At 36.8% G+C, this 25,241-nt stretch overlaps 1 protein-coding gene across 1 annotated transcript in view; it reads right to left on the reverse strand.

The window, feature by feature from the left end:
• Positions 1–8,753: 8,753 nt before the first annotated feature.
• The window catches only part of SEMA3A (sema domain, immunoglobulin domain (Ig), short basic domain, secreted, (semaphorin) 3A), a 34,583-nt gene continuing 18,095 nt past the window's right edge, over positions 8,754–25,241 (reverse strand). The window contains exons 8-11 of the mRNA XM_010023703.1: positions 21,152–21,309; positions 17,012–17,079; positions 11,253–11,395; positions 8,754–10,323 (exon numbers count right to left, since the gene is read on the reverse strand). Coding sequence (XP_010022005.1) covers positions 9,868–10,323; positions 11,253–11,395; positions 17,012–17,079; positions 21,152–21,309 — 825 coding nt within the window. The 3' untranslated portion in view covers positions 8,754–9,867. The remainder of the gene's footprint in view (positions 10,324–11,252; positions 11,396–17,011; positions 17,080–21,151; positions 21,310–25,241) is intronic.

A 25,241-nucleotide genomic window follows, 5' to 3' on the forward strand; every position in this document is an offset into this window, starting at 1 on the left:
TCTTCTAATAGGATTCACTAGACTGCTTCACAATCCTTGAGTCAGCAAAATTCAGTTTTATTTATACCATTAAGAAACCATGAGCACGGGAAGAAACAGATAAATAAAGACACACATATTCATAAAAGTAATACAAAAATTTACTGCATTATCCAGAAAGATACCCAGTCAAGCATGAGGAAATCTTGGTTTACAGTATGTACCTTGGTAATAACCTGCAAGCTAATAAATGTAGCATGATTTATTTCAGCTCTATCCTGATAACGTCTACCTCTAATTGAATAAGCAGCCCTGAAAGCTTCCAAACAACCTAACTTTCCTCATTCCTCAAGAAAGAAGAGAGAAAACTCAAAGTGTAAGTGTATTCTAAGTAATGAACACTAGGAACAAAGTTCCCCTGTGAGCTGGTTATCACATTACTGATGGTTGAGGAACTGTTTATACCTTCCTCTGAGGCAGCTGGTACTTCTTGTCATATGAAACATACGACTGAATGATACACATCAGTTTCATAGTCCAGTTTCTGTATGAATCCATTCTTATAAAGCATCATTTCAGGAAAGATGCTGAAAAAAGAAAGCACAGACTCAAAACAGTTGGCTTAAAATTCAGGCTGAGCTATTTTTATGATGTGAAAATATCCTTCTCAGTAATACTAGAAGCTTATACCCCCTGGAGGTGTTTATATGAAAAACTGACAGTTCTATTTAGTTTTCTTCTGCAAGTCTGTTTCAAACATCAAAATCTGCTGCAGAAATCTGGAGAGTCATTGTCTGGTGTTGAAAGTGTTGTCACTCACCTTTCCGAGTGACAACAGACTGACACATAATTCCAGAGGTAGAAAAGAAACGTAAACTTTTATGTAAAGCAAATAGTGAGATCAAATTAACATTTCTTGCTGTTATACCCCAAAGTCAAATGGAAAATCAGATATGTAACCACTTCTTATATTTCTTATGAAAATATTACATATTTTTAAATTTTTTAGCACTGTAATTCTAATACTGTTGTGAGGTCTTGGAGAAATCCTTTTGGAAATCTCTGGTGTTGGAGTAAAATGCCAGCCCAAAGGAGTGACAGAGGTAGAATATGTCAGGCTTGATTCAGTCATCTACCTGCTAGGAGTCACTGGCATACCAGATAACACATCAAGGATGCAATTCCTTGGCACTGCTAAATTAAGTTCCACTTTGGGAAGGCAGTGTAACGGAGTGGGGGAAATACTAGAACACTGCCTTGCCTTGGGAAAACTAGTAAGTATTCTTCAACAGATCGCATCACTTCCTTGTAATAGAAGTGTTGGTTCTACAGCATAAATCTAACTAGCGCAACTAGTCTAAAAGCCAAGGTTTAGCAGTTATACAGTCCATTCCATGGCCTTCGGAAACATTTCTCATCTTAGGGGTGGATATTTTCAACTGGCTTGCAAGGAACTCAAATGTTCAATGCCTGTAACAGGAGGAACTTTCATGCCAGTGACAAAATAGGAAATAATCTATTTAACTTTGAATACCTACATTTGAAAATGAAACAAAACAAAATCATAGAAGACAGTGAGACTTGAATAGAGATTTCCATTTTGTGATCTTGTTTGCTACGATTATTAAGACAATCTTTTTTTCACATTTTCTCAATAAAAAACATCCAGATAATACGTTTTGGTATTCTTTTCTGTCCACAGCCCACCCCTAATGTTTTTAGTGGCCACAGAAAGAATTATCATGATTTACATGGACATTATCTGAAAACTGCAATTTGTGAGGGCACCATATGTTGTAGTATCCCTGGAGCCTTATTTAAGGTTTCAGCTTCTTCCAAATGCAAGAGTTACAAAGAATGATTTAACATTAACAACAGTTCCAAATATTTGCAGAAATGCTTTTCTATCAGGCAACAGTATGTACAATTGCCAACATATTGTTGAAGCACAATGAATGACAAGCAGGAGAATTTCTAGCAGACAAAGAACCATTATTTGCTCAGCATGTCTTCAGTGTCTGAAGAAGATTTTTACAGCTGCATTGTGTCTGCTATTTTGACATGCAACAGTGAACTTAACTATAAATAGTTTAATTCTCTACATTCAACTATTCTCCCCCTCCAGCTAGTGAAGATCATAGAGATATATAATATGGAAATATTTATCATAGTTTGAAGCCCTGTTATATTCAATTGCTTTACACTGGCATCTAATTGTTTAGCTTTTATAAGTAACATTTTGAGCCATAGTGAACAGCCAAAGGATTGAAATTCATGCCTTTCAGTACCCTAAATGTTTGATAGATTCCAGTCAATACAGAAGGTGGTGGAGCACACTGCTTTGTTTATTTGGGTGAGGATCTAGCTAAAGTATGCTGGTTAGCATTAAAGAAAAAAAATACAACTTGTTGATTTCTAGAAACTTTGGCATGTTTATAAGAGTGGTGTGTACACATAGTTGATTATAAAAGGGAAATACAGAGAAAAATTCCACAGTGCTCTAGCAGAACTAGATCAGTAGCATCTTCTAAATATCACTTATCACAGAACAAAACAAGATCATTTCTCCTTAACTATATAGTATTTAAAACATCACAAGGAATCTTTTTTATCAGTACTGGACATCAGAGAGATGTTAAACTGGGGCAATAGCTGAACCTACATTATCTTTACATACAACAACAATTACAAATCAACTTACATGAAGAGACTCAGGTATGAAGCAAGAAAACATTGTACTCTGGAAGTTACTGTAGGAACAGCAAAGTGTGAGTAAGCCACTAATAATCATACAAGAATGTGGTGAAGTAGGTGTCTGACTCAAGACCTCTGATGAGCTTGCAGATATTTCAAAACCAAACACAAAGTCCAATGAGGTGGGAAGCTTTTCATTACACCCACTGTGCTTTACTCAGCCCCTAATTTTGTTGCAGTACAGTCAATAAAACAACTACCTGACATGACTAAAGTTATAATCTTTTTGTTTGTTCATTTGTTTTCAAAATGGAATTAATCACATTTTAGCAATTTTCTTTTGGGAACTGTAAAATTATTTCTTAATTAAAAGCTGATATTTAAAATCTTTAAGCTGTAGCGAACTACCTTAGACAAAACTATAAAGCCTAAAAATAGGGCTTTATAATAGAAGTGCTGACAAAACCTTAACGAAAAGAGCACCAGTGTCCCTACTATAATAACAAAATAACAAACAGAAGAGGAAAGTTAAGCCTCCTTTGGAGGAACTTGCACAGTCTGTCTGTTTGATCTGGTTTATTGAGCTATTCAATGTAGTGGTGGTGTTCAGTGAAAGCAGAGAATATAGGAATGCATGTTTTTATACATAGTGCTACAAACCAAGAAAAAATTACATGTGAAACTAAAGGGCCTAAGGGAGTGGTTGTTGCAAAACATAGCTGAAATGTCTGCATTTCTTTTGCCTGCTCTTTTTTCTCTCCTGCCCTCCAGCTATAGCAAGAAACAAGAAGTTCAGATCAAGTCATATTTAATATTCATTTGATGTACTGGATCTTGCAGAATTACCATAGACTTTTTATTCTTTTTCCATGCAGAAACATGCACCTTCATTTGCCTCTGCATAAATGGGACTTACAAGGATGTTTATTGACCCACCATCAGTGCCTGAGTGCATCTGAGGACTCTTACGTCCATTTACAACCCTGGGGCTCCCCCCACCATGCTTGTGGCCCAAGACCCCATTTCAGCCCCTAGGGCCATCAGTGCCTGCTCCTGTGTGGCCGTAGGATGCCATCTCCAGTCCCCACTGCCCTGCCCATTGGTCATGCCGATCTGGGTTCACCTGTGGGCTGATGTCCAGTCCCCATTCCAAGGAAGGTGCCTGGTGTCTGGGGCTGGGGTTGCCTTCCCTGCTGTGGCAGGGGGAACAGGCCCTGGTTGAGCCCCTGACCACTGGGAGCCCCTGATATCCCTGATCCCCAGCACAGGGAGATGCCATGTCTTGTGATTCCCTGACAGACATCTTATTGTATTGTAAAGATGTTTTTTACTGCACACCAACGTCTGATTTTATCCCTGTTGATGAGAACAGACATTTTTTAGATTTAGTACTAACAGATGTGGCAATAATAGACTAATTTAGAAGAATGCTAGTTTGATTGGAGTGCCTGAATACAGAGAAGGTCAGGGCAGGCTGGTCATCAGAAACAGGGTTCCCCATGTGTGTTGAAGAAGATATTAGCCTTCAACAAGGACTGCAGAAACTATACAATGACCTTTCTGGCCTAATACTGTGTCAAGAGGAGCCCCAATTCCTAAAGGGGTAAAAAAAGTCCTATGAAAGAAAGGGAAGTTGTTTTTTAACCTAAGTGAAACTTTTTCATTATGGAAATTGCTTCACTAGAGCTTTGGGATTTAGCTCAGGTCATCCTTAAGTTCTCCAAAATGTCAACCTTTGATAAATTCCAGGACAAAAAGTCCCAAACAAGGACTGTTCTCTGCAGTTTCTAGTTTTTCTATGAAGCTCCTCCAACCTTTCACATGAGTATTTATGGGGAGCAAAGAAGCTGGCTGGTTCACTAATACTCTGATCTACTTGTATCCTGTTACTGAGCATTCTGGGGAGAACAGTCCTTTTGTTTTAGGCTTTGGAAAAAAACATCATAACTTTGCCTCCCATTAAATGTATGTTTGATAGGGAGCTCAGTGAATGTGACCTGTAAGGAAACGGAATAGTGTGTTTCAGTCTTCACAAAGGAAACATTTATAACAATTTTTAGCTGAGGCCGCCAAACGTGTTCTTCAGAGATGCACTAGAATTACATGTAGAACCTCAAATACTTCAGGGAAAAGGGGATTTCATCTCACTGAAAGCTGGCTGTTTAAATACGTGTGTGTATATATATGTATATATGTATGAAAAAACTATCATTAAACACTGAATGTTTCTACTTTCTTCCCAGTGTCACAGAAGGTTGCCCCTAGGAGTTGTACATTCCTGGCAACGTAGCAAAGTAGTAACAAAGGACAATCAGTTTAGCTGTGCTCTGCAGGGAGTTCTAGCAAAGAACACAGCTCGGCTCATCCAGAAACAAGTGTCTTCCTTCGTGAGTATTTATAATCCATGCACTTGACAGACAAAAAAAAAAAAAAAACACCAAAAAACCACTGTGGATTCGGGATTTCCCATTTCCATTCTGTCCTTGTTGTATTTGTAGACATCTTTTGTACCCCACTGAGTTGCCTGGTTGCTGCTGAGGGCTTATTTTCGTTTTCAGAAGACAATAGTAACTGTAAAATATTCTTACATCGTTTTGAACTGGACATCTCTATCCTTGCTTTCCAGGAAGGAACATGGGCAAAGCTGAATCAATTAGTGATGATTAAGTGCTACTTTTGTTTCTTCGACTATGTATGTGGCAAACGAAAGTAATGATACTTTCTTTTCTCCACTTCTTGTCTAGTTTATTTAAACTTCCCGCTTTCCAGGGCATTTGTCTCGTTAGCTGTTTGTACAATGCTTAGTGTTATGGCATATTGCTTTTAGATAGAGCCCCTAGGCACTTCCAAGCAGCTGCTAAGTTTACCTAAGGATATGAGGGTATGTCGATAACAGACAGAACTTGATTTATTCTACTTGTTGTCTGTGCAAGCCAGTTTCCAAAAGGAAGCAGCATAGCTGTACTAAGCCATTAGCATTGCATGGAGTGAATTCCAGCAGGTACAGCAACTTGCTAACACTCGCATGGCTTCCAGGCTGATTTACAGTACGGTTCATGGGCAGAGTGTGTGTGGGGTGCATATGTGTGGCTTTATCTACAGCACAAACTGTGCCAAAAGATAGGCTGAAGATAAGTTTGTAGCTTTCATTTCACCCATTATTAGTTAGTAGTCTTCAAAAAGAAACAATAAACACCATTAATAAAAATAGCAACCCTTCTGGCCCGGTAAACGCATCTCATCATATACATTGATAGCATTATATTGGCAACAATGCACTCCATATGCTCATGAAACTTACAGGGAACATTTCCATGTAAACAGTCAAGACAGCAAACTTCAAATATTTGGAAGAAATGTTTATTTAACAACTGAATACATGCTAAAAGAAATAATTTACAGCAGCAGTTTCATTACACTTTTTTCTCTCCAGTTTTCTAGTTCCCATCTGAATTGAAGTGATAAATACAGAAGTAGAATTATTTACTACCCAGTGAGGAATGTGCTTAAAGTATAAGCACATAACCTTGGCACTGATATAGCAAATAAACTACCTTATCACCTGTGTGGCAAAATCTTGCATTTTAGTATTATGCTGAACACACCGAAATGGAGTACCTCTAGATAGCAGTACTTTACACTGTACCTCTTTATCTAGTTAAAAATATTTACATCTTTTGGCTAATGTGTAGGTAGCAAAAACTGAACTATTAAACACATACCATTGATATTCACTAAATAATACATAAAAAGGATCAGTAAATGCGCATTCACATGCATTTAATTTAATTTTATTTTTTTACATAGTGACTTTATAGGGTCATAAAGATTTAACTCTGTTCTGCAAAGACGAACATTTTCTCAGTTTGATGTTACAGTTTAACATAACCATACAGTTTTTAGGAGCCATTGAACAAAATCCCATCTTCAGTGATCCATGCAAGTGCAAAGTGTAGATGAGTAAGAATAATACAATGCGGTTTTGTTCCAAGCAAATGTATGTCTTAAAACAAATTGAAACAGATCTTTCTGGTTACAAATTAAATCCTTTATTTCTCTCCAGCTTAAACACAACTTTTTATTTATTTCTTCTAAAGTCTGTAAGTAGAGGTTTAGAGGATTTTATTAATGATTTACAGAAATACCATTTTTACCTTTATCTTCAAACCTTTTGTCACTTTAAACAATAATGACACAAATGGGGATGTGAATTTTACTAAAGATTCAGGGCATATGTCTAACCATGCATTCATTCAGACTTATGTTCTTCGAAAAAAGTTAATTTCACATCCGTATTAAATGCTATTGAACTTGACCATATATGAACCTGAAAATCAAAAATTTCCACTGCTGGTTAGATCTTCTGCCCTTTTATTTCTGTAAGCAAATATGAAGACATAAACAAGAATGCTTATGTCAGTGAGAACTGAATTGAAGTTTGTAAGATCTGATTATATTGTTGATCAACTAGATGATTGCCAGGTTATGGTAAAAATGTTGCAACTTCTGTAACTTTGTTCCCACAGATTGTCTTTCTCTGTATAGAAAAACACATAATAGAATCCTGACTCAATTTTATCTGTTTTTTCTTCAGGGGTAGTGGAATAGATTGGGTTTGGTTTGATTTTTTGCAGCAAGTTGCTATAGAACCAGTTGCTATGAGCATGGTAGAGAAAAAAAAAAAGTTAGATAACAATCCATTAATATATAAAAAAGGAAACAAGGCCATTTAGGGTCTGTTGAAATCCATCTGTATTTTCCCACTGAATTCTCTGAGGTTCATTTTAAAATTGTTTCTTTTTGTAACAAAGATGATTCTAATGGCTCGATGGGACACAACAGACCTGCACTAAAGGCTAAAGAGTGTTCTGTGATTACAATTAAATAATTCAGCTGACAACAGTGCTTAGAAATTAATCATACAGTGAGCTGAAAAATTAATACTCTGTACAGGAAAGCCCATAGCTGAACCTATGTTTTAATTCATCCCTATTCAGCACACCATAAAAGCATGGGAATTTAATGGTGTATTAAAGTTCACAGGAGTCAAGTTGAACATGAGAGACTTACAGTTGTTTCAAAACTAAATTCCCAAGTGCTTTCCTAAATCATGGCCTTACAGCCTTGTCCTGGTCTACTCAATGATTTTTTTGTTTTATTAAAGAATTAAATGACAAAAAAACTTGCAAGTTCATCTGCAAAAGATTTGAAGGGAACTAAAGTGACTGGATCATTAGTGAAAATCCAATCACTAAGGAGGCAAGAAGCCAAAAATTCACTAATCAGAAGGATACTTGAATTAGTAAGTGGCAAGGACACTGGGATGTATTGTGAGAGAAGCTATCACAGGAGTTGTGTTATATCTGATAAGACTGATATTGTAGTGATTGATAAATTAAATATCTGGAGTGAATAAAAACAAAACAGGTCATCAATACAGACACACTTTTATATAAAAGCTCCTTCAGCAAACTAAGGACTTTGCTCTATTAATTTTTTCCACAATGACATTACTTGGAATTATGTCATTTATGGACTCTATCAAGATAAAATATGGGAGGCTGGAGAAAGATGATCTCAGAAGAACTGGACACCATAGAATTGGGGAACAAAGGCACATTTGTGCTGAGGTGAATATATCCACTACTTATAACCCTAAGCTGACACTTATGGTGCAAGTACATTGTCTGTTTTACCCTCTTGATCTCCTGTATATAGAATAAGACAGAAGTGCAGGACCAAGTTATCTGTTAGTATAAAGTAGTCTTAAACTGAATTTCACCAATCTACTACTGCAGGAGACTTTGCCCACAGATGAAACCGCCCCTTAGATCTAAAACAGAGAGCAGGCTTTGAGGTTACTGTTTATGTGGCCTAGTGCTGGTTTTTAACATTTGGGTGATCTGGCCCATAGAAAGAATGGAGCACAGTAGTGAGGACATATTTCTACCATTGTGCTGAGAAAAAAAAACTCCTTAAACTGAATGTGAGCTTTGCTCATGGATATATGACAGTCTATGAGCCACAATTTTTAAATATTAGCATTCACAAATATTTACGAACCAAGAAAGAAAGAGTAAAATTAGTGGAGGGTATTTTAACGCTGTCTGCTTCTTTTAGTAAGAAAAAAAATGTACAACTGAAAATCAATGCTCTCCTTTCATTGGTTCAATTAATAGCAAGGTATTTTACAAGTTGAATCATTTCAAATACCATACTTAGAAAAAAAGAATGCAGAAGACTTAAATGCTATACAGCGACTTCCATGTTAAAATAGCTTAGTTTTAAAATTGTTTTGAAGTTACATGTCATACAGATTACTGAGAGGGGAGGAGGTTAACTGCAGTGTGACTAGCTCCCCTGGAAGATTTTCCAAACAAAAGAGTAAAGCAGCTCATAATTGGAAGTTGTCTTTTTTTTCCTCTAAACCAGTAATTAGAAAGTACAATATTTCTAAGACAAAAAGTCTAATCTATTTTAGAAAAGAGCTAATGTTTGCTGCATATTTTTCATGGTACATTTAAATTATAGTTTTAATAAAATACATCTTTAGATCAAAGCTGAAAGAAGTCATCAGTAGTAGGCCAGTGTACTCCACGTTTTTTGTTCTTCCAGATGATGGATGGCTTATGTTGTTCAGATTTCCACAAACAATCTCATTCAGTATTGTTTTTCCTCTTCTAGTACATATAAACAGGAGAACTGGTAGACAAAACAAGAACAAAATCCTTGTGTCCAATCATGTATTTCGACGTTCATCAGCTTAATGAGTTCATGCAGTTTTATGTGTAAGTCTAGAAATGGTAGTGATGATGAAAGGTGGGGTTTGTTTTTCTTTTCTTTAAGATGGCAGCATGAAATACAGCATTTTGTTTATATCTCAGGCAAAAAAGAAAGCAAAACTTGCCTGATGAACACTTGCACAACTTTCTGAGCAGTAAGCTAGGTCCGGGTGAGTTATCATCCATGAAACTCTGGTCTTTCTGGTCTTAGAATCAGAGCAGAGAGGAAGGACTTACTTACTAGGAAAGTTAGAAATGGATTTTATTTAAACCTGGCGGAAATTGTTTGAACTTTCCACTCTTGTAAACATCCACATAATGCCATGAAAAAGTTCATGAATATTGCATTTTTTTTCCAGTTATCTGTCTATACAAGTTTCTACTTGGACGAGGTTCCTAGAGGTAATGTAGCTCAGACACTCCGTGGTGCCCTCTCAAATTCATGGGTCCTCCTGTTCCTACCTTTTTTATTCTCTTGTAGGTGCTTCCACTTATTTGTATTCACCTGCGCATTGGCAGGCCTTTGCCGGCGTTGTTTGCGGTCTCTTTTCCAAACCTGCTCACAGAACTCATCCATTGTGTTGAGATTGGGGTGATTGATTAACTGCATGAAGTCTCTATACCAGATCTTTTGACTGGGGGTCATGCTATTGGTAGCATCCTTGGTCTTGGAGCCATCACCATCTTCTTCTTTATGGAGCAGCTCTTCCAGGTGGTCAGTATCAATTACTTCCAGGGTCACTTTGAGCAAAGTTTGCATGAAGCCATGCTCCACAGCATGACAAAAATAGGTACCAGAATCTCTCCGTTGAAGACTTCGTAGCAATAGACCCTGTTCTGTTCGGATCATGCGATCATCCATTTTTATCTGTATTGGAAAAAGTGGTAATTTCAATAGTTATCTTTTATAGATGTGCAACATTATCTTTTAACCATACTAGTCCCTTAGTACTGCTCCTTTCAGCTGCTAAAACAAGGCCAAAATCCCCAAAGCCACATGAACGGAAAACTCCTTCCCAGCCATCTGTAGTTATGGAAGGCTCAAATACTCTGGAAATACTACTTATGTACTGCAAAGAGTTTGGGGGATTAAGAATTAACTCCTCAGTCCCTAGTGCTGCTGAAAAAAGATCTGTATCAACCCTGTCAGATAGATTTGCTGTTAAGATTACAGAAGATTCAAGCCTGTAATCAGCAGAGTCAACATGGATGCATTTGGCTGTATTACTGAAGTCGCATTTATTATTATCTTTTAGTCAAACCTGGATGAATTTGTAGGAAAGGTTCTCTGTTTTCCCATTGTTCCTTACTGCAAAAGGCCTTATGCATAGAAGTGGCTTCTGCATAAGTGGAGAATTTACAAAAAACCAATAAGGATTAAATCTCAAAATTTTAACATTCAAAAAGCAGCTGTCCAAAATACTGTATTTTCCTGAATTAATTAATATCTAGAATATAATTTCATTCTTTGAATACACAGGTTGCTGCAGACAGAAAGGGCACAAACCTGTTTGCTGCTGTCTCCACCAAGAATAAATTCTAAATAATTTACTATTTATGCAAACAAAGCAAACAGCAAAAATATCTAAAGCTGCTAAGGTAACTGAGTATTCAGTACATGCTTAAAAAAAGCCCCAACAAACAGCTTCAGAGTTGTTTGGGTATATTTACGAATACTTTAATGTAACAAACAAGATTTAATTTCCTAACTTGATCTCCCTACCCATTGGAGTAGATCATTCTCTTAAGATATAGGTGAAGAGGACTAGTTGCATCTCTCTATTTTTACTATAATACCTCTTCTTTGCGGTCATCATTTTGCTTCTGGAATTGCCAGTAGACTACGGCACGCTGAGATTTTGGACTGCACTCAAGAAAAGTGCTGCTGTTCTCTACTCCATAGATAATCTTTTCCTCCAGGGTCTGACCACTTGGGTTATCTGTAAAGCAAAGAAAAAAAGAAATTTAAATTATCAAGAAACAAGAATATGAATTGCTAAGTGAACGTTTGTTTAGAAATTGGGCTTCCTTAAGGTATTTAAAGATAGAAACTGTAAAAGGAAAACTTCCCCGTGTCAGTATGCCATTTGGAAAATCTCCGTCAACATCTCTTTGTAAGGATCCCTGGTAATTATTCTTTTTTTTTAGTTATTTTTGTATTCTAAATCCTTACAGCTATTAACATCTCAATGTCATTGTGAAATTTTGTGTAAACCTCATTATTATTCATCAAGGAAAACATCCAGGACATGACAAGAATTTTTAATAGCAAACTGTATGCAGTAAGAAAACTCAGGGTGTAGTTGCAGAATGTTTGTAATGATGCCTCCTGGGCTCTATGATCATAATACTTTAGAGCAAAGTAATAAAACATGAGGCTATTTAAAAGTAGTATAATGTGTTTAGATTATATGGTACTGCAGTTTGCTGAAGCTGTTAATGACCAGGAATAATGTTTTTGGGGAAATGATCTTCAATTAATCATTTCTTCTCATACTGATATAATTTATGGAAATGTAATGAGCTTAATAAACCAGACATTATGGGAGGGGAAAAAGAAAGTTAAATAAATTACTTCCTTTTGTAACAAGAATGTTTCAAGATATTCATCAACTGGCTGTTAATATCACATCGCTATAGGACTTATATGGCATTTGATTCTTCTCCAATACCACAGAGGCTGCAAGGCATCATATTTCAACTCTCCACCTTAGCTCTTTAAAATGCTGTTATGGACTTAAGTGGCAGAAGTACAATAATCCTGGAGAAAAAATGGGGAGGAAGGGCTTGCTAAGCTATTTAACATTGCGTTGATCTCACAGAGTTTCCTGTCTCTTTGCCATTATTTGTCACTCTATTCTGATCTCTAGCACTTGCAATCTTTAAGGAATTTCTTTTGATATGCTTTAACTGAAAAGTGATGTCTAATTAAAATCCTTTCAAAGAAATCCTCCATCAAGTTTTGTTTGCTTTTACTGTGCCTTTATCATATTGGCCACGTTGTTTAACAAACACAGGCTGTTAGCTAGATGACTGAGCCAAAGGTAAAAACAAAATTGAGCTCCTGGTTTATGTTGATACAACAATCACTTGTATTTCCTTAAGGACTTGCAGCCCTGAGAGAAGATAGAAGAAGGAATGGGGGACAGAAGAGGAATTGGTGCTTGCCCAGTTGTCAGTAAGGAAACATCCAATGCCCTATTAACACTGAAAAAATAAGGAACGGGTTAGCTTGCTTTCCTCTGCTGGATTGTGAGCCTTTCCAGCAAGTAAGTGGGGTGCTATATAAACAGCTAAGTGAAACAACTTTTATGACAGCTCTCAGAAACCACATCCCTATGAAGAATGTCAGTGCAGCTTTGGGCGAGGAATATTGGGAGCAATGGAGGAATGAATTAGGAAGCAAAGAAGCAAGAGAACGGTAACACAGATGGAAGAGAATGCAGTAGGGATACCAGTGGTAAGGTCTGAGATAGAATGTGGGCGAATCTGTGTCAGTGAAACTGAGGAACTGGAATTATGTAAAGAGATAAACTGAATATAAGTAGAAGTATATAAGAAGAAAATATAAGATAAAGACTGGAAGTGGAAATTATTGGTTGATAACTCATGGGCCCAGAATCAACACTGTGAATGGCTGACTGATGTCCTGCCATTTCTGTTTCAAGTCAGGCACTCTTCAGCATTCAGGAAGCAAATTCACATGGCTGAGTAGGCAGCCAAATATCCTCACATAATCAATGAGAAGTCGTTCGCTATCTGAACTGGGATCTACAACAGAAAGCACATGTAGGGCTGCAGCGTAAGACAGTCAGTAGGAAATGTCCCCTTTTATAGACTGGGACGCATATGTTACTGTTCCAGTGATGTGTTTCTGTGAACGAGAGATTTACAGGCTTCCAGAATAAAGGGTGGAAACACAGGGATTTCACCCTAGGATGCATGCTCTCTTTCAATTCCTCTCTCCCACGCTCTATGAATCACGGTTGCAGAATGGCCCAGCTTCAACAAGAGCAATCTGATAGTTTGGGTACCTGCATTGGAAGTAGAGCTATCAAGTCAATCTCCTAAGCCTAAGAGGACTTTGAGCCCTTTACTCCCATATCCTGAATAGCTGATTTAACCAGCAGGTTATTCACTATGTGGCTTGCAGCACCACTTGACTGTATTTTCCTGAGCACAGCATAGTCCAAGTAAATCATATAGTAGCATAGCACATGTAACACTGGTCTCATTAGATCCAAGGAGACAGTCTTCTAGATCCTAAATATCAGTAGAAAGGACAAAAATAGAAATTTCTTTAGCAAAGGTCCTACTTCCCATGAGTTGTAGCATATTATTAAGTATCTATAGAAGTTTCTGTGGGAAAACTTAGGTACCTAGGATATCCATAGTATCCAAGAAGCTAATCATGAGTTTTCATGGAAGTTACCTTGAAGATGGATGCTCTGATGATATACCAAATTTCTGAGTGTTTTCTTGGAAATTGTCCATGGCATTTTAGTGTGTTAAAGATCACCATGGAAAGTGGCATAAATCCCCTTTAAATTTCCTCACAGCTCCAGAATAGATAGTATGGGTGATAGTCATGTAATGAGAAAGGATTTAAGAGATCCTTTAAATTTCATTTCCATGACTTATGGGAACAGAAAGCAGGTCCAGAAATGTCTACAAAGTTAATGGAATACTGAGCATGCAGAGTGTAAGAAATAAGCAGAGTGATGGAATGATCACAGGAGCAGAGTGCGGCTCTGGGACAGAGGGAGGTGCTGAAGAGGCTAGAAGGAAGAGTGAAAGTCTGGGAAGTTCAGAAGAGCAGCTGGAGGAATCAGAAAATTATAGAAGTCATGAAGCTGGTTATGAAATTCAACCCAAAATCCTGTTTGAGAGCTGCAATTCCCAAAATGAACCCAACAGCAGTGTCAGTTTACTACCCTGATAAATATCCTTTAAATGCATAATTTCTGACATAACCAAAGAAGTATGAAAGGCTAAGTGCTAAGATTGCTTTGCAGATGAGTGAATGTCACTATACAGTTAAGTTCAGTTATTCTTTGAGCTTGCCTTGACATAAATTACCTAAAAAAAAGGTACCTCTTTTCTTACAAATTCTTCAAAGAAAAAAAAACCAAAACCCTTGATCAGTTTCTTGATAGCACTTGTACGTTACACTTAAAAAAAAATTGGTCTTTAGCTGACATAAAGGTGTTTGGCTAAACACCTACATAGCTAAGGATCCTCAGCTCCCTCTCATGTTGGTGTGTGTGTAGTTGGTGTGTGTGTAGTTGGTGTGTCGTAATTTTATACTACTTACATATTTGCATAAAAGGGCAACTGAAATGGCTACCTAAAAGTTATTAAAAGCACTGTTGCTTCAGACTGATATCGAAGTAAGTTTCTGCAATGTCTTTAAAAGTGAGATGTGCATTAAGAGGTCATTATTTTTTCCCACTTTTCCTGGTTCACATAGAGAATTGACTGGCACTTGCTGCAAAGCAATGCGTAGACAATTAGTAAATGATTGCTGGAGCTTATTTTTGGCTATAGACAAACTCAATTCTTCATCTGTTGTCCAGGAAACCACTAGTCATAACCAAGGAAAAGCCTCAGCATAAGTTGGCATATGAAGTTTATGGGTCTTGCAGCTGTCTGTACAATGCATGATCATGTTTAAATGACAAATAAATATGGAAAATTTTATAGATTTACAACTCAGGATCAATTTAGAGAAAATTTCACTCAAGAACAATTTAAAACAGTCCTTTAAGTATTTTGACAGTGCATCTTCAAAGTCTAGGACCTAGAACTGCATTCCCGCAGTATGTTGGAAAGTTACTGATTCTTCTAATTGCCCTGTCTTCATTTCACTGGCAAGTATAATTTTCAGTGATATCTTGTCTCATAATTGCTCTTCTCATTTTGGCAAAGCTGTATTAAAGTTCCTTGTGATTGGGTTTTTAGCATGTAATAGCTTTTTCCTGACCTTGAGTTTTCACGATGGTTGTCATAAAATACCTGTACTGGATTACTCTCTTCCCTTTGGATTGAAGATATCTTTTCAGACAAATATGTTTACCAAATATGGGAAGATACAAAAAACAAAGTGTTTTGAAATCTTTACCTGGTCTATGAAGATAAAGAACAGACCTACAGTTGTATAAAGCATAGCTGGCAAGGGCAAGAGAACATTAAAAAAAACCCCAGACACATGGTAGCTCATGAGTAAAATATCCAGATAGTAAAAAGGCAAAACTAAGGTAAGCTTCTGCTGGTAATAAAATCCACATTTAGTGCCTGATGAAATTTTTCTGGTGGGGACCTGAACATGTCATCTCAGCCCCAGTGCATTCACGGTCTCATGTGTGCTTTATAAGCATTACTAGATATCATGCAACTGGAAATTTGTGAACTTTCTACTAGTCCTCATTGACTAGTTCAAATCTAAACTAATTTTACATTCATGAATTCTCAAAACGTGATGACTACATATTGGTCATAGTCTATTCATGCACTTTTACAATTCCTTTACTCCTCTGAGTAGCTTGGCCTGATTCTGACAATCAATAAGTAAAACCAAAAGCTATAGTAATGTTAGCTGTGAGTTTCAAATGATTAAAAGGAAGATAGAAAAAAGTATTACTGAAACTTAGTAGCAGCGAATTATAGCTGATGTAAATGTATGGCTTTGGACTATATATTATTCTTGCTATTACAAGGACTAAAAGGACATGAGGATTTTGAAATATCTCCATTTTCAGCCACCTCTTCTTCATTTTTCCTGAAATATGTTCGGTGGTTTAACTGTTACTTTAGACGTACCACAAACGTGAATAATTGTTTTTTTCCAGCAGAGGGAAGTATTGCCTAAGTGTTCTCTTCACTTACAGCAAAATGGACATTTTTCACTTTCTGAGTGAAGATCTTTTGAAGAGTTGGGTAACAAATTAGTACCTGTGAGAAGTTTATTAGCCAAACAATTCCAGAAAGAAAGATCTAGTAATACACTGTGAAAACGAACCTGTCAACAAAAAACAAAACCAGAAGATGTCAAAGAAAACCCATGCTGAAAGCAGAGAGGATAGGCCCACTGAAAGGAATATGTTGATCTTAAGGGCTTCTAGTGTGGCTCCTACAACAAAGACCATTCCATATTTAGCCAAGGTAGTTAATTATGTTTGGTTATCATCCTATGCAAACTGTGTGAAGAAATGTATACATACTTCTTGCTCTTCTGAAGGAGCTATTTTCTGTCTTAATACTTAATATGCCTAGTCTGATGATATGCTATTATCAGGTGAGCTAAGCAGAAAAATTAAAATGCTTAAAACTGTTAATCTGAGGAAAACCAAACAACACTCCCCCCTACCACCCATCTTTAGTGTCTGATCCAGACCATTGTAAGCAATTTAAATTGGGATAATGGGGTATTATATTAATATTTCACAGATGTTCAAGACAATTTCACTGAGAGATCATTCATGTGCTTCCTACTCTATTCATGCACAATCTGTAAATTACATAAAAATAGTTGTACTTCAGTAATACCCATAACTCACCATGATGCTGCAGGTCTGAGCAGTGGGTAAGTGGGTCCCCATTTCGGATGTCTTGTCGTCTAGTACGTCTGCAAATACCAAATTTGAAAACTGTTAGTATCCTTCTCAGTGGTCAGCATTGACATTTGTCATGACTAAAAAGCAACAAATGGAACATATATGAAATTACATAGGTCACAAATGCACCTAAACAACACTAGGAAGGAAATCATGTTGTTCCTCCTATATTCTGTGCATTATCATTGTTTGTAGAATCAGCTTTTACAATTGAAAGTAGAACCTTCAGAAACTGGTAAAAAGTTTCAGTTTACCTTCAGAAAAAGGTAAAAAAAATGCAAACAAAACTTGCAGTCAGCCTATGAAGTTTATTTTAACTGTGTTGGCAATATTGATCACAAAATCGCTACTCAATTCATAGATACAGGGACTAAGGGACCAAAGTATTTACAGTACAGTTGAACACGCATCAAAACACATGAAGAAGTTAGAGCTTTTCTGCAAGTACAGAATACTTGAGGTATCATGACATCTTTTAAACAAATGAAATGTTAGGATGGATGGCTTTGAAAGAAAGAAATGTCAAAGTGCTGCATTTTCTACAAAACTAAAATAAAATACACAGATCATTTCAGCCACTACAGATCTCACTGAAATATTTATGATAAATCTTTTTCCAAAACTTTTGTAAGTGACTTTGTCTTTAGAATAAACAGAATAAAACACCTGGATAGGAAGATTTTGAAATGTCATTTATTCCCTTTTGTATCTTGAGCCTGGCTTCTAGTTTTTATTGCTTGTCCATTTAACATAATACATTCTTTTACCAGTTTGATTTCCATTGGCTCTTTTGGAAAATATATTGATCTGTGCTAAAAAATGTTGTATTTCACAGAAGGAAGCCTTTTAATACAGTATTACTTCTCATGTTTTGTTCTTTCGCTGTCTGCTCCTATTTTAATTTAAATAACTGTGACACAAAATTCAGCTGAGCCAGAGAAAAGCGTTTCATATTAACAAAAAAAAGAACAAGGCAAACAAAGATTGTTTCAAGTGTGAGCACTTTACTTTAGGAATCGGAGAAAGCCTGAGGGCTTGCAAAATTAGAGGAGAACAAAGAGGATTAGGCTGCAGAACAATGCTGTGATTTCAGATTACGGCATCCAGCAACGGATATGCAAAAGTCAAGTAGCTTTGTAAAAAGCACTACTGGTCACTCCCTTGTGACAACCACACACATTTTCAAAAAGCCATTGTTCTGCAGCACAGAGATCATCTCTGTTCTGTTCACTAGTCCGATTTGCAGACTCACTAACAGCCCAGCATCAGCACATACTAAGAGTTCTCACAGAGGCCCCCTCAGCTGCACAGCAAACTCCTGTTGGCTGGAAGATTTTAACCGTACTTTTTTTCCACTGAAAATTACTGAAAAGTTAAACCTGAAATTAGTCATGTGAAGTATGGCAATAGGGGTTTTTAGGGGAAAAAAGTCAGAATGTGCATTTTTAAGATATTTTTCTGAGTAAAACTTCATTAAAATTATGAATTAGTACATTTTTGTATGCTTCAAAAAGAACTCTTCTGTTGATTGATATACAGTTAAAAAATGTACTAATCCTAATTTCAGATAGCATCTTCACATTACCCATTACCAATGACTAAAAATGCACCCAAGACATAAGAAACCTTAACATTTTGTTACTCCTTCCTAAATTTTGAAACACAGCATATTTACAGGATATTATTTGTGGAATAGACATGGAAAGATTCATATTGCAATTGAGTTTGGAAGAGATGTTTAGTTAGAATCTCAGGAAAATGTCACACATATCACCATTGTATCAACACAATGATTTATGAAATATGAACCAGATCACATCTGCATGGGGTAAAGTTAAGTGGTCGCACTACAGGAGCTCTGAACTGTCATTTAGACTTGTAAAATATACAAAGAAAGAAAAGTAAATTAAAATCATAGCTCATAAAAGCTCCTTTTTAAAAAAGAAGGAAAAAATAAAAAGCAAAACCCCAAACCCAACTATTAGTAAAGCATCTGTGCGATTGCCTCAGGACTCAACTTTCTTAATATTTCTGGAGCCTAAAATTACAAGGATTCATTATTAGGAAAATGTTGACATTTAAGCTGTTTCTAGCAATGCTCATTTTGTCACAGATGCATTCAAAGCTGTCTTGAGGCAGTGGGTACAGCGGGTATCAGGTAAACAGAGGATCCTCTCCGCCAGTAACAGAGACCTTTGTTCTGCTGTTGCCAAGGGTAAAATGGGGGGGTCTAGGGAAGGACAGCAGCTTTTCCTCAACACGCTGTCATGATCCCAGCCTTTTCCTTTCATAGTGGCCTCAAGAAGTGTAAATTCAGCACCCCAAGATTTTCCTGGAAATGTTTAACCAGTTTAGCCCCAGTAACCTTTGCCTCTTAATATCTATAAGAAGAGGTCCCAGTCCCTTTACCCCTGATGGCAACAGTGAGCTCCTCTGCTGTTCAATAGGTTGCAGAGGTGGATAAGGAAAACACAAAGAGCCTTATTTTTTCCACCGGTGTAAGTGATGAATGGCAGGACAATGTGCTTTATGGGTCTTGAGATGGGCTGGGAGTAGGAATGGTTGCTAATGAATGCTGAGAAAGAATGAAGTTAGGAGACAAAGATTAGATGGGAGGTAGAAGAGAAGAGTGATTCAGTGATTCGTGACCTTACTCTCTCTTTTGACTCAGAGGCAGTACTTAACCATATTGACTTCTAACCCTTAAAACATTCAGATCAAATCAATCTCTTAGACTCTCCCTGAAAACCTCACTGTTCCCTCTCTTTTCTTTCCGCCTCCTCTCCTCCAGAGAAACTGCCGTGGTCCCACCACAAACTTGAATTTAGCCCATGCAGCTGAGAAAATTTGACAAGCTCTTCTTTTGGGACAGGTTCAGTTTCTCTTTTTTAATTCTTTTCTAAAGAATTTCACAAAAGCTTGTCTCAGATTAACTCTGCTTCCTGGTGCAAAAATAGAACCCGATGTTCCTTACGCAGTTTTTTCCTTTGTCTACAGTATTTGTTTAGGATACATTGTAATGCAAACCTTGAAATTTTAATCCCCTCCATCTGAAAAGTCTGTGACACAAATGCTACTTCCCATTCTTTACCACAATTCATCTCCTGCAACAACCAATCCAAATCTGGAATTTGGAGTCCTGACATTCTCAGCTAAGTATTTGCAACCATTAATTTTATGTATGTAAGTTCTTCTGTATACAAACCCTTGGATTCTTGTTTCTTCATAAGTGCAAGATGTTTGGCGTATTCGATTTTGTGTGAACACTTCTTTACCATTTTAGCTAATTTATCATGAGGAAAGCAACAGTACATCAATGTCTGTTCTGATTTGCAAGTGATTATCTATTCAGTTATTCCTAATTTCTACTTCAGTAGCTAAGAACTGTTCAGTAACCACCTTATATATTTTAAGAGAAAGAATTTCAGAGATAAGGGCAGGCAAAGAAAATGTTATTTGAAATCTCCAAATCAGGCAAATAAATAGGAATTCTTATTTTTTTATTACAATTGTATTTTTCACTTACACAGTCTTATCTTAACCTTTGCACTGCAAAGCCTTTAACATTAGTGCAGAGTGAATGCAAAATTGTTGTTCTCATCTGGCAATACTTAGACACACATTAACACATACAAGCTATACTTTTGAATAATGATGTCACATACCACTAGAAAAATAACCTTCATGCTCATTTCCAAACACTTTATAAATATTTTCTTTGAATTAGAACTCCTGAAAATGCAGGATATTTCATTTGGGCAATCAGTCCTAGTGTTAGTGAAAATTAATTTTTTTCCTTTTGCTGTTTATTACTGAATACAAAGTCATGAATCCATTTCGGAGACAACTCTTTTCTCAATGTTTTCTTACAACAGCTTTTTAAACCAACCCAAGAAGTAGCAGTGTTCTCTTTAAATCAACCAAGACTTCATATTGCTTGTAACTCCCACAGTTATGTTTTCTTTGGAAGAGAAAGGGCTCCAGTTAACCATCCCATGAAAAATCTCCAAAGCCCTCTGGTCATATTGAGCCCATCAGTTAAAACAAATAGCAAACCATGCAGACATCTGAAACTGTCCCTACCTCTTAGCAGTGGGGAAGTAACGAGAGCAAGATGAACCATCCCAGGCACAGTAAGGGTCTCTCGCAAGGCAACACTCAGCACATGCTTTTCCATACACATCACAGCGGTGTAAAGGAAGCTGTGAAACTCCAGTGGCTGAGCCAATGTAGAGCTGTTGCTGTTATAAAAGTTAAAGAAAAAATAATAATTAAAAATTGCAAATTGCCAGCTTTTTCCTAGAAAAGCATAAAAAAGTTATAGTATGTTAGGACCATAACAAATATAACAGAGGATTACGATCCTGATGTACACTAAAGGAATGAGAAGAGAATTGTCCACAGGATAAAAAAAAAAATTAAATAGAGAAAACTTTGATTTCTGTTTGAAGCTCTTGGTAGCTTCTCCAAACAATAAGAAAGAGTAAAGTCCTTTCCCATTTTTTTTCTTTTGTACTCAGAATCCTGCAGTAGAAAAGCTCTGCAATCAGTGACAGAACACAATGGAGAATATACTTCTGAATTTAAAGAAAAACAACTTTAACATATATTTCCTATTTGTGACTTTGATTTGTGTGAGAAACCTGAAGTAAATTATTTCAGACTGATGTTAAAATATTTCAACTTAGAAATGTTGCCATACATGTACTTGTTTGCATGTCTATTAATCGGATGCTTTATACTTTTTTCTATAGGTCAAATACTCTAATCAAAATACATCTTTAACCAGGAGAAATGGCTTAATTTAGTTTTGATAAAAAAGTGTTGAGTGGAAGATGTAGCTCAAATGGAGAGACAAGCCATGAAGTAAATAAAAAAACATACATGCAAAATGAACTACAGCTTTGTATGGCATCACAACAGAATATCTTTCTCACTTTCCTCTCTGATACCAAATTCATGTGATCCATTGGAGAAGTCAGTTGTCAAAGGGACATAAGGAAACTGTACTAGTGATCCCACATGAAAGTCCAAACATAGATATTTCAGCTTGGCATTAATTCACAAAGAAAACAAGTGTGAGTGTAGTAAATATTCAGTTCCCTCTGAGAGGCAATAGGCAAAATGAAATAAACAGGTAAATAAAATCTAAATGGCATAATCCATCTGTTTTGGAAACACTGACACTCTGCTATCAAAAGCTTACACTTTGTCACCCAGCACCCATAGTGAAGCAATTAATACATTTCTTTTTTATGGTCCCACTCCAAGCAGTCCCACCAGGAAATTACAAATTTGTATTTGCTTTTCTTTCTTAGAAAACATGGTGTGAAAAATAGGATTTCAAGAAATGCTATCAAAATTCTTCATCTCCTTTACTGCGAAGACCCAGAGGTACCATTTCCAAGGAACTGAGGGATAGAAGGTGACTGAGGTCATCTACCTACTAGAAATGATGGGCACTAGATAGCAGGGGACAGCAAAATCAAAACACATACAAAAGGTGTTCGGTTTACTTTTTTTTCAGAGACAGAAGTTGGAAGTTTATACAGACACACTAATTATAACAGAGACGTCCTGTACATTTACATAAACACCAGCATTTTCTCGGGGAAAATATGACAAGGAAAGCACCCAAAGAAAAAATTGTTGGTAAATTAAAAGCTAAGTCCTTTCTAAGCAGCTGCTGACAGCTATTACAGTGCCATAGCTGGGCAAAAATCTCTGACCATGCAGAGCTCTGCACAAAGCCTTGACTGTACATACCAGTCCCCAGATAGTGTTGTATCCTCGAGAAGCAGATGACAGGCACCAGACACGATAAGCTGATTCTCTCTAACTTAAGTCACTTAATTAAGTACCCAGCTTAGGGGTACATTCTGCAGTAAAAAAAGAGCAGCAATTCAAGTCTTAGGTGACCTAACTATTCTTCAAGGGATGCTTTTTCTCTTTACTGATTATGGACGCAGCATAGGTCAAATTAGAGCTTCAGTTAAGTATCTTAAATGTCCAGATGGTATTGATCTGAGACCTATGTAGTTGGGGCACTAATATCTACAGGCATGTAGTAACGTATGGTGCAACTAATATAAAAATCAACCCAGTGAATGCACATGGGAAAATAAAGAATTGTGCACTGGTTTCCTACATACCTCTGTAACCAATTTTGTCAAAAAAGCCCTCCCTGATTCCTAAGAAATGTCTTTAGAATTAAAGAATGACCGGAAACACACAAGGAAGAAAAAAAAAAGTGAGGCCAAAATAGGGTTACTTCAAGACTCTATTCCTCGTAGATAAGTTCATAAAGTTCATTCAGTGAACTACAGCATGTTTCAGGTGCTGCACAGCCTGAAGGCTGCTGCCCTGTTTGCTGCTCTTCTGATCCTGGTTTTAGACTCCAGCTGGTGATCATTATTCTGGACACTAATAATATATGAATCCAGGCAGTATGAAATTCAGAAATTAGTAATAGAATGATTTGCATCAATGACCTTACTTTGCCATACACAGTCCAACTGCCTTTTGTGCAAGGAGTCTTTCCCAAGAGGTTGTTAATTTAATAAATCAGCTGATTATCAGATCAAAGCAGAGGGGAGAGGAAAAAAAGTGTCCTCTAAAAATTCTTGCAGAAGTATCAGAAATCCAGAAAAGCTGAGGACACTAATGTTTTAAACAATCCAGTGGTTTCTGTTTGCCCCATGGTACTGCCCAAAATGCAGCCTTTCCCTAGAAGTCAAAGAGATAACCAAGAATTTTCCATTTGTAATTAAAAAAAAAAGGGAGAAATGAAAAATATAATGCTTAAAAAGAAGAAATTAGAATTCTAAGAGAAACTTTAGCAAGCATGAGCTTCAAATCCTGTTTAACTTAATTTCATGTCTTGAAAAGTAACTGATGTAGAATAGTTCAGGGAGCTGTTTAAGGGACAAATTCATTTTGAGCTAGTCCTTTCTATATGCTCACTATGGACAGAAATAGCCATCTCTGAATAAAATTCAGTACTTTGTGAAAAATACTGTAGAAGTAGTCACTAAGGCTTTTCTGAAGGTCTCTACCTTGCCTTTGAGAATATTATGGAGGAATAAAAAAAGCTCTTCGTAGCAGTTCACCAAACAAGAAGCTGGCCTGTACCATTCAAGGATCTTCTAGTTTTTTCTCCCCAACTTTCCAGAAACCCAATGGCTTTTTGAAAAAGAGGATCACAAACCTGACCTTGAGAAAAAGACAAGAGCTTGCTTGACAAGAAGTCACTGTGATTGAAAGCCAGGCCTGACTCTTGCCTGCTTCCACACTTTTAAATCAAGGAGCCCCACTTGACATGCTCAGGGCTGAGTGGTAGCCAGGGTTCCCGGCAAGCCTGGATCCCAAAGAACTGTGAATTTAGGCAGCTGCAGGGTGTTACAGTGGCTCTGGGATGCTGTCCTCTGAAGGTCTGTGTCTATTGCTAACCATGCATAAGTTGTTTGAGTGATAAGGTTACACAAGCCTGAACACAATTAAGAGGAATAACTCCTGTGAGTTAAAGACAGCAGAACTAAGAAAGACTGTACCAAGCCTTAATCTTGCACATAAAGACCAAATTTCCTTGCTCAAAGTCACTCTTGCTCAAAGGCCAAATTCTCATAGAGAAAGCCATAGAGTTTTATACAATTTAAAACTTAAGCTAAGTTCGACTCCTGAAGAATTAGTAGATTTTTGTCTTTAAGAAGAAGAGTAATTTCTAACATATCATATGGCAAAATAGGTACCTTTGAACAACCAGCATAGTAGAACATTCAAAAATGAGGAGAAACTCTCACTACCATTGAAGAATTGTTAGTGAAAAAAAAACCCATCAAATGAAGTGATTGCTTTAAAGTCATTCAGTAGGACATGGTGGTTTGACTGTTTATATTTCATCCTCCTGCTTTCTACAATGCATAGAATTATCATGCTGTTTATATGAAAAAGCTCTGCTTATCAGAACACAATGAGTAAAGTGTTTGCATTATAAAACTACAGTATTTTACAATCAGAAATATAAAATGGAAACATGTTGCCATATACTTATTTGATACATAGAGTGTGCCAAAAGCTTGTCATACTGAATCATGATTCTGTCATTTTTAGCCTAAGGCTGGTTGAATTTTCATGAGCTTAACTCTGCCTGAATAACTTGTGTTTTATGCTCTTT

The sequence above is a fragment of the Nestor notabilis genome, unplaced genomic scaffold (genome assembly GCF_000696875.1).
Source record: "Nestor notabilis isolate BGI_N333 unplaced genomic scaffold, ASM69687v1 scaffold21971, whole genome shotgun sequence".
NCBI classification, from domain to species: domain Eukaryota; kingdom Metazoa; phylum Chordata; class Aves; order Psittaciformes; family Psittacidae; genus Nestor; species Nestor notabilis.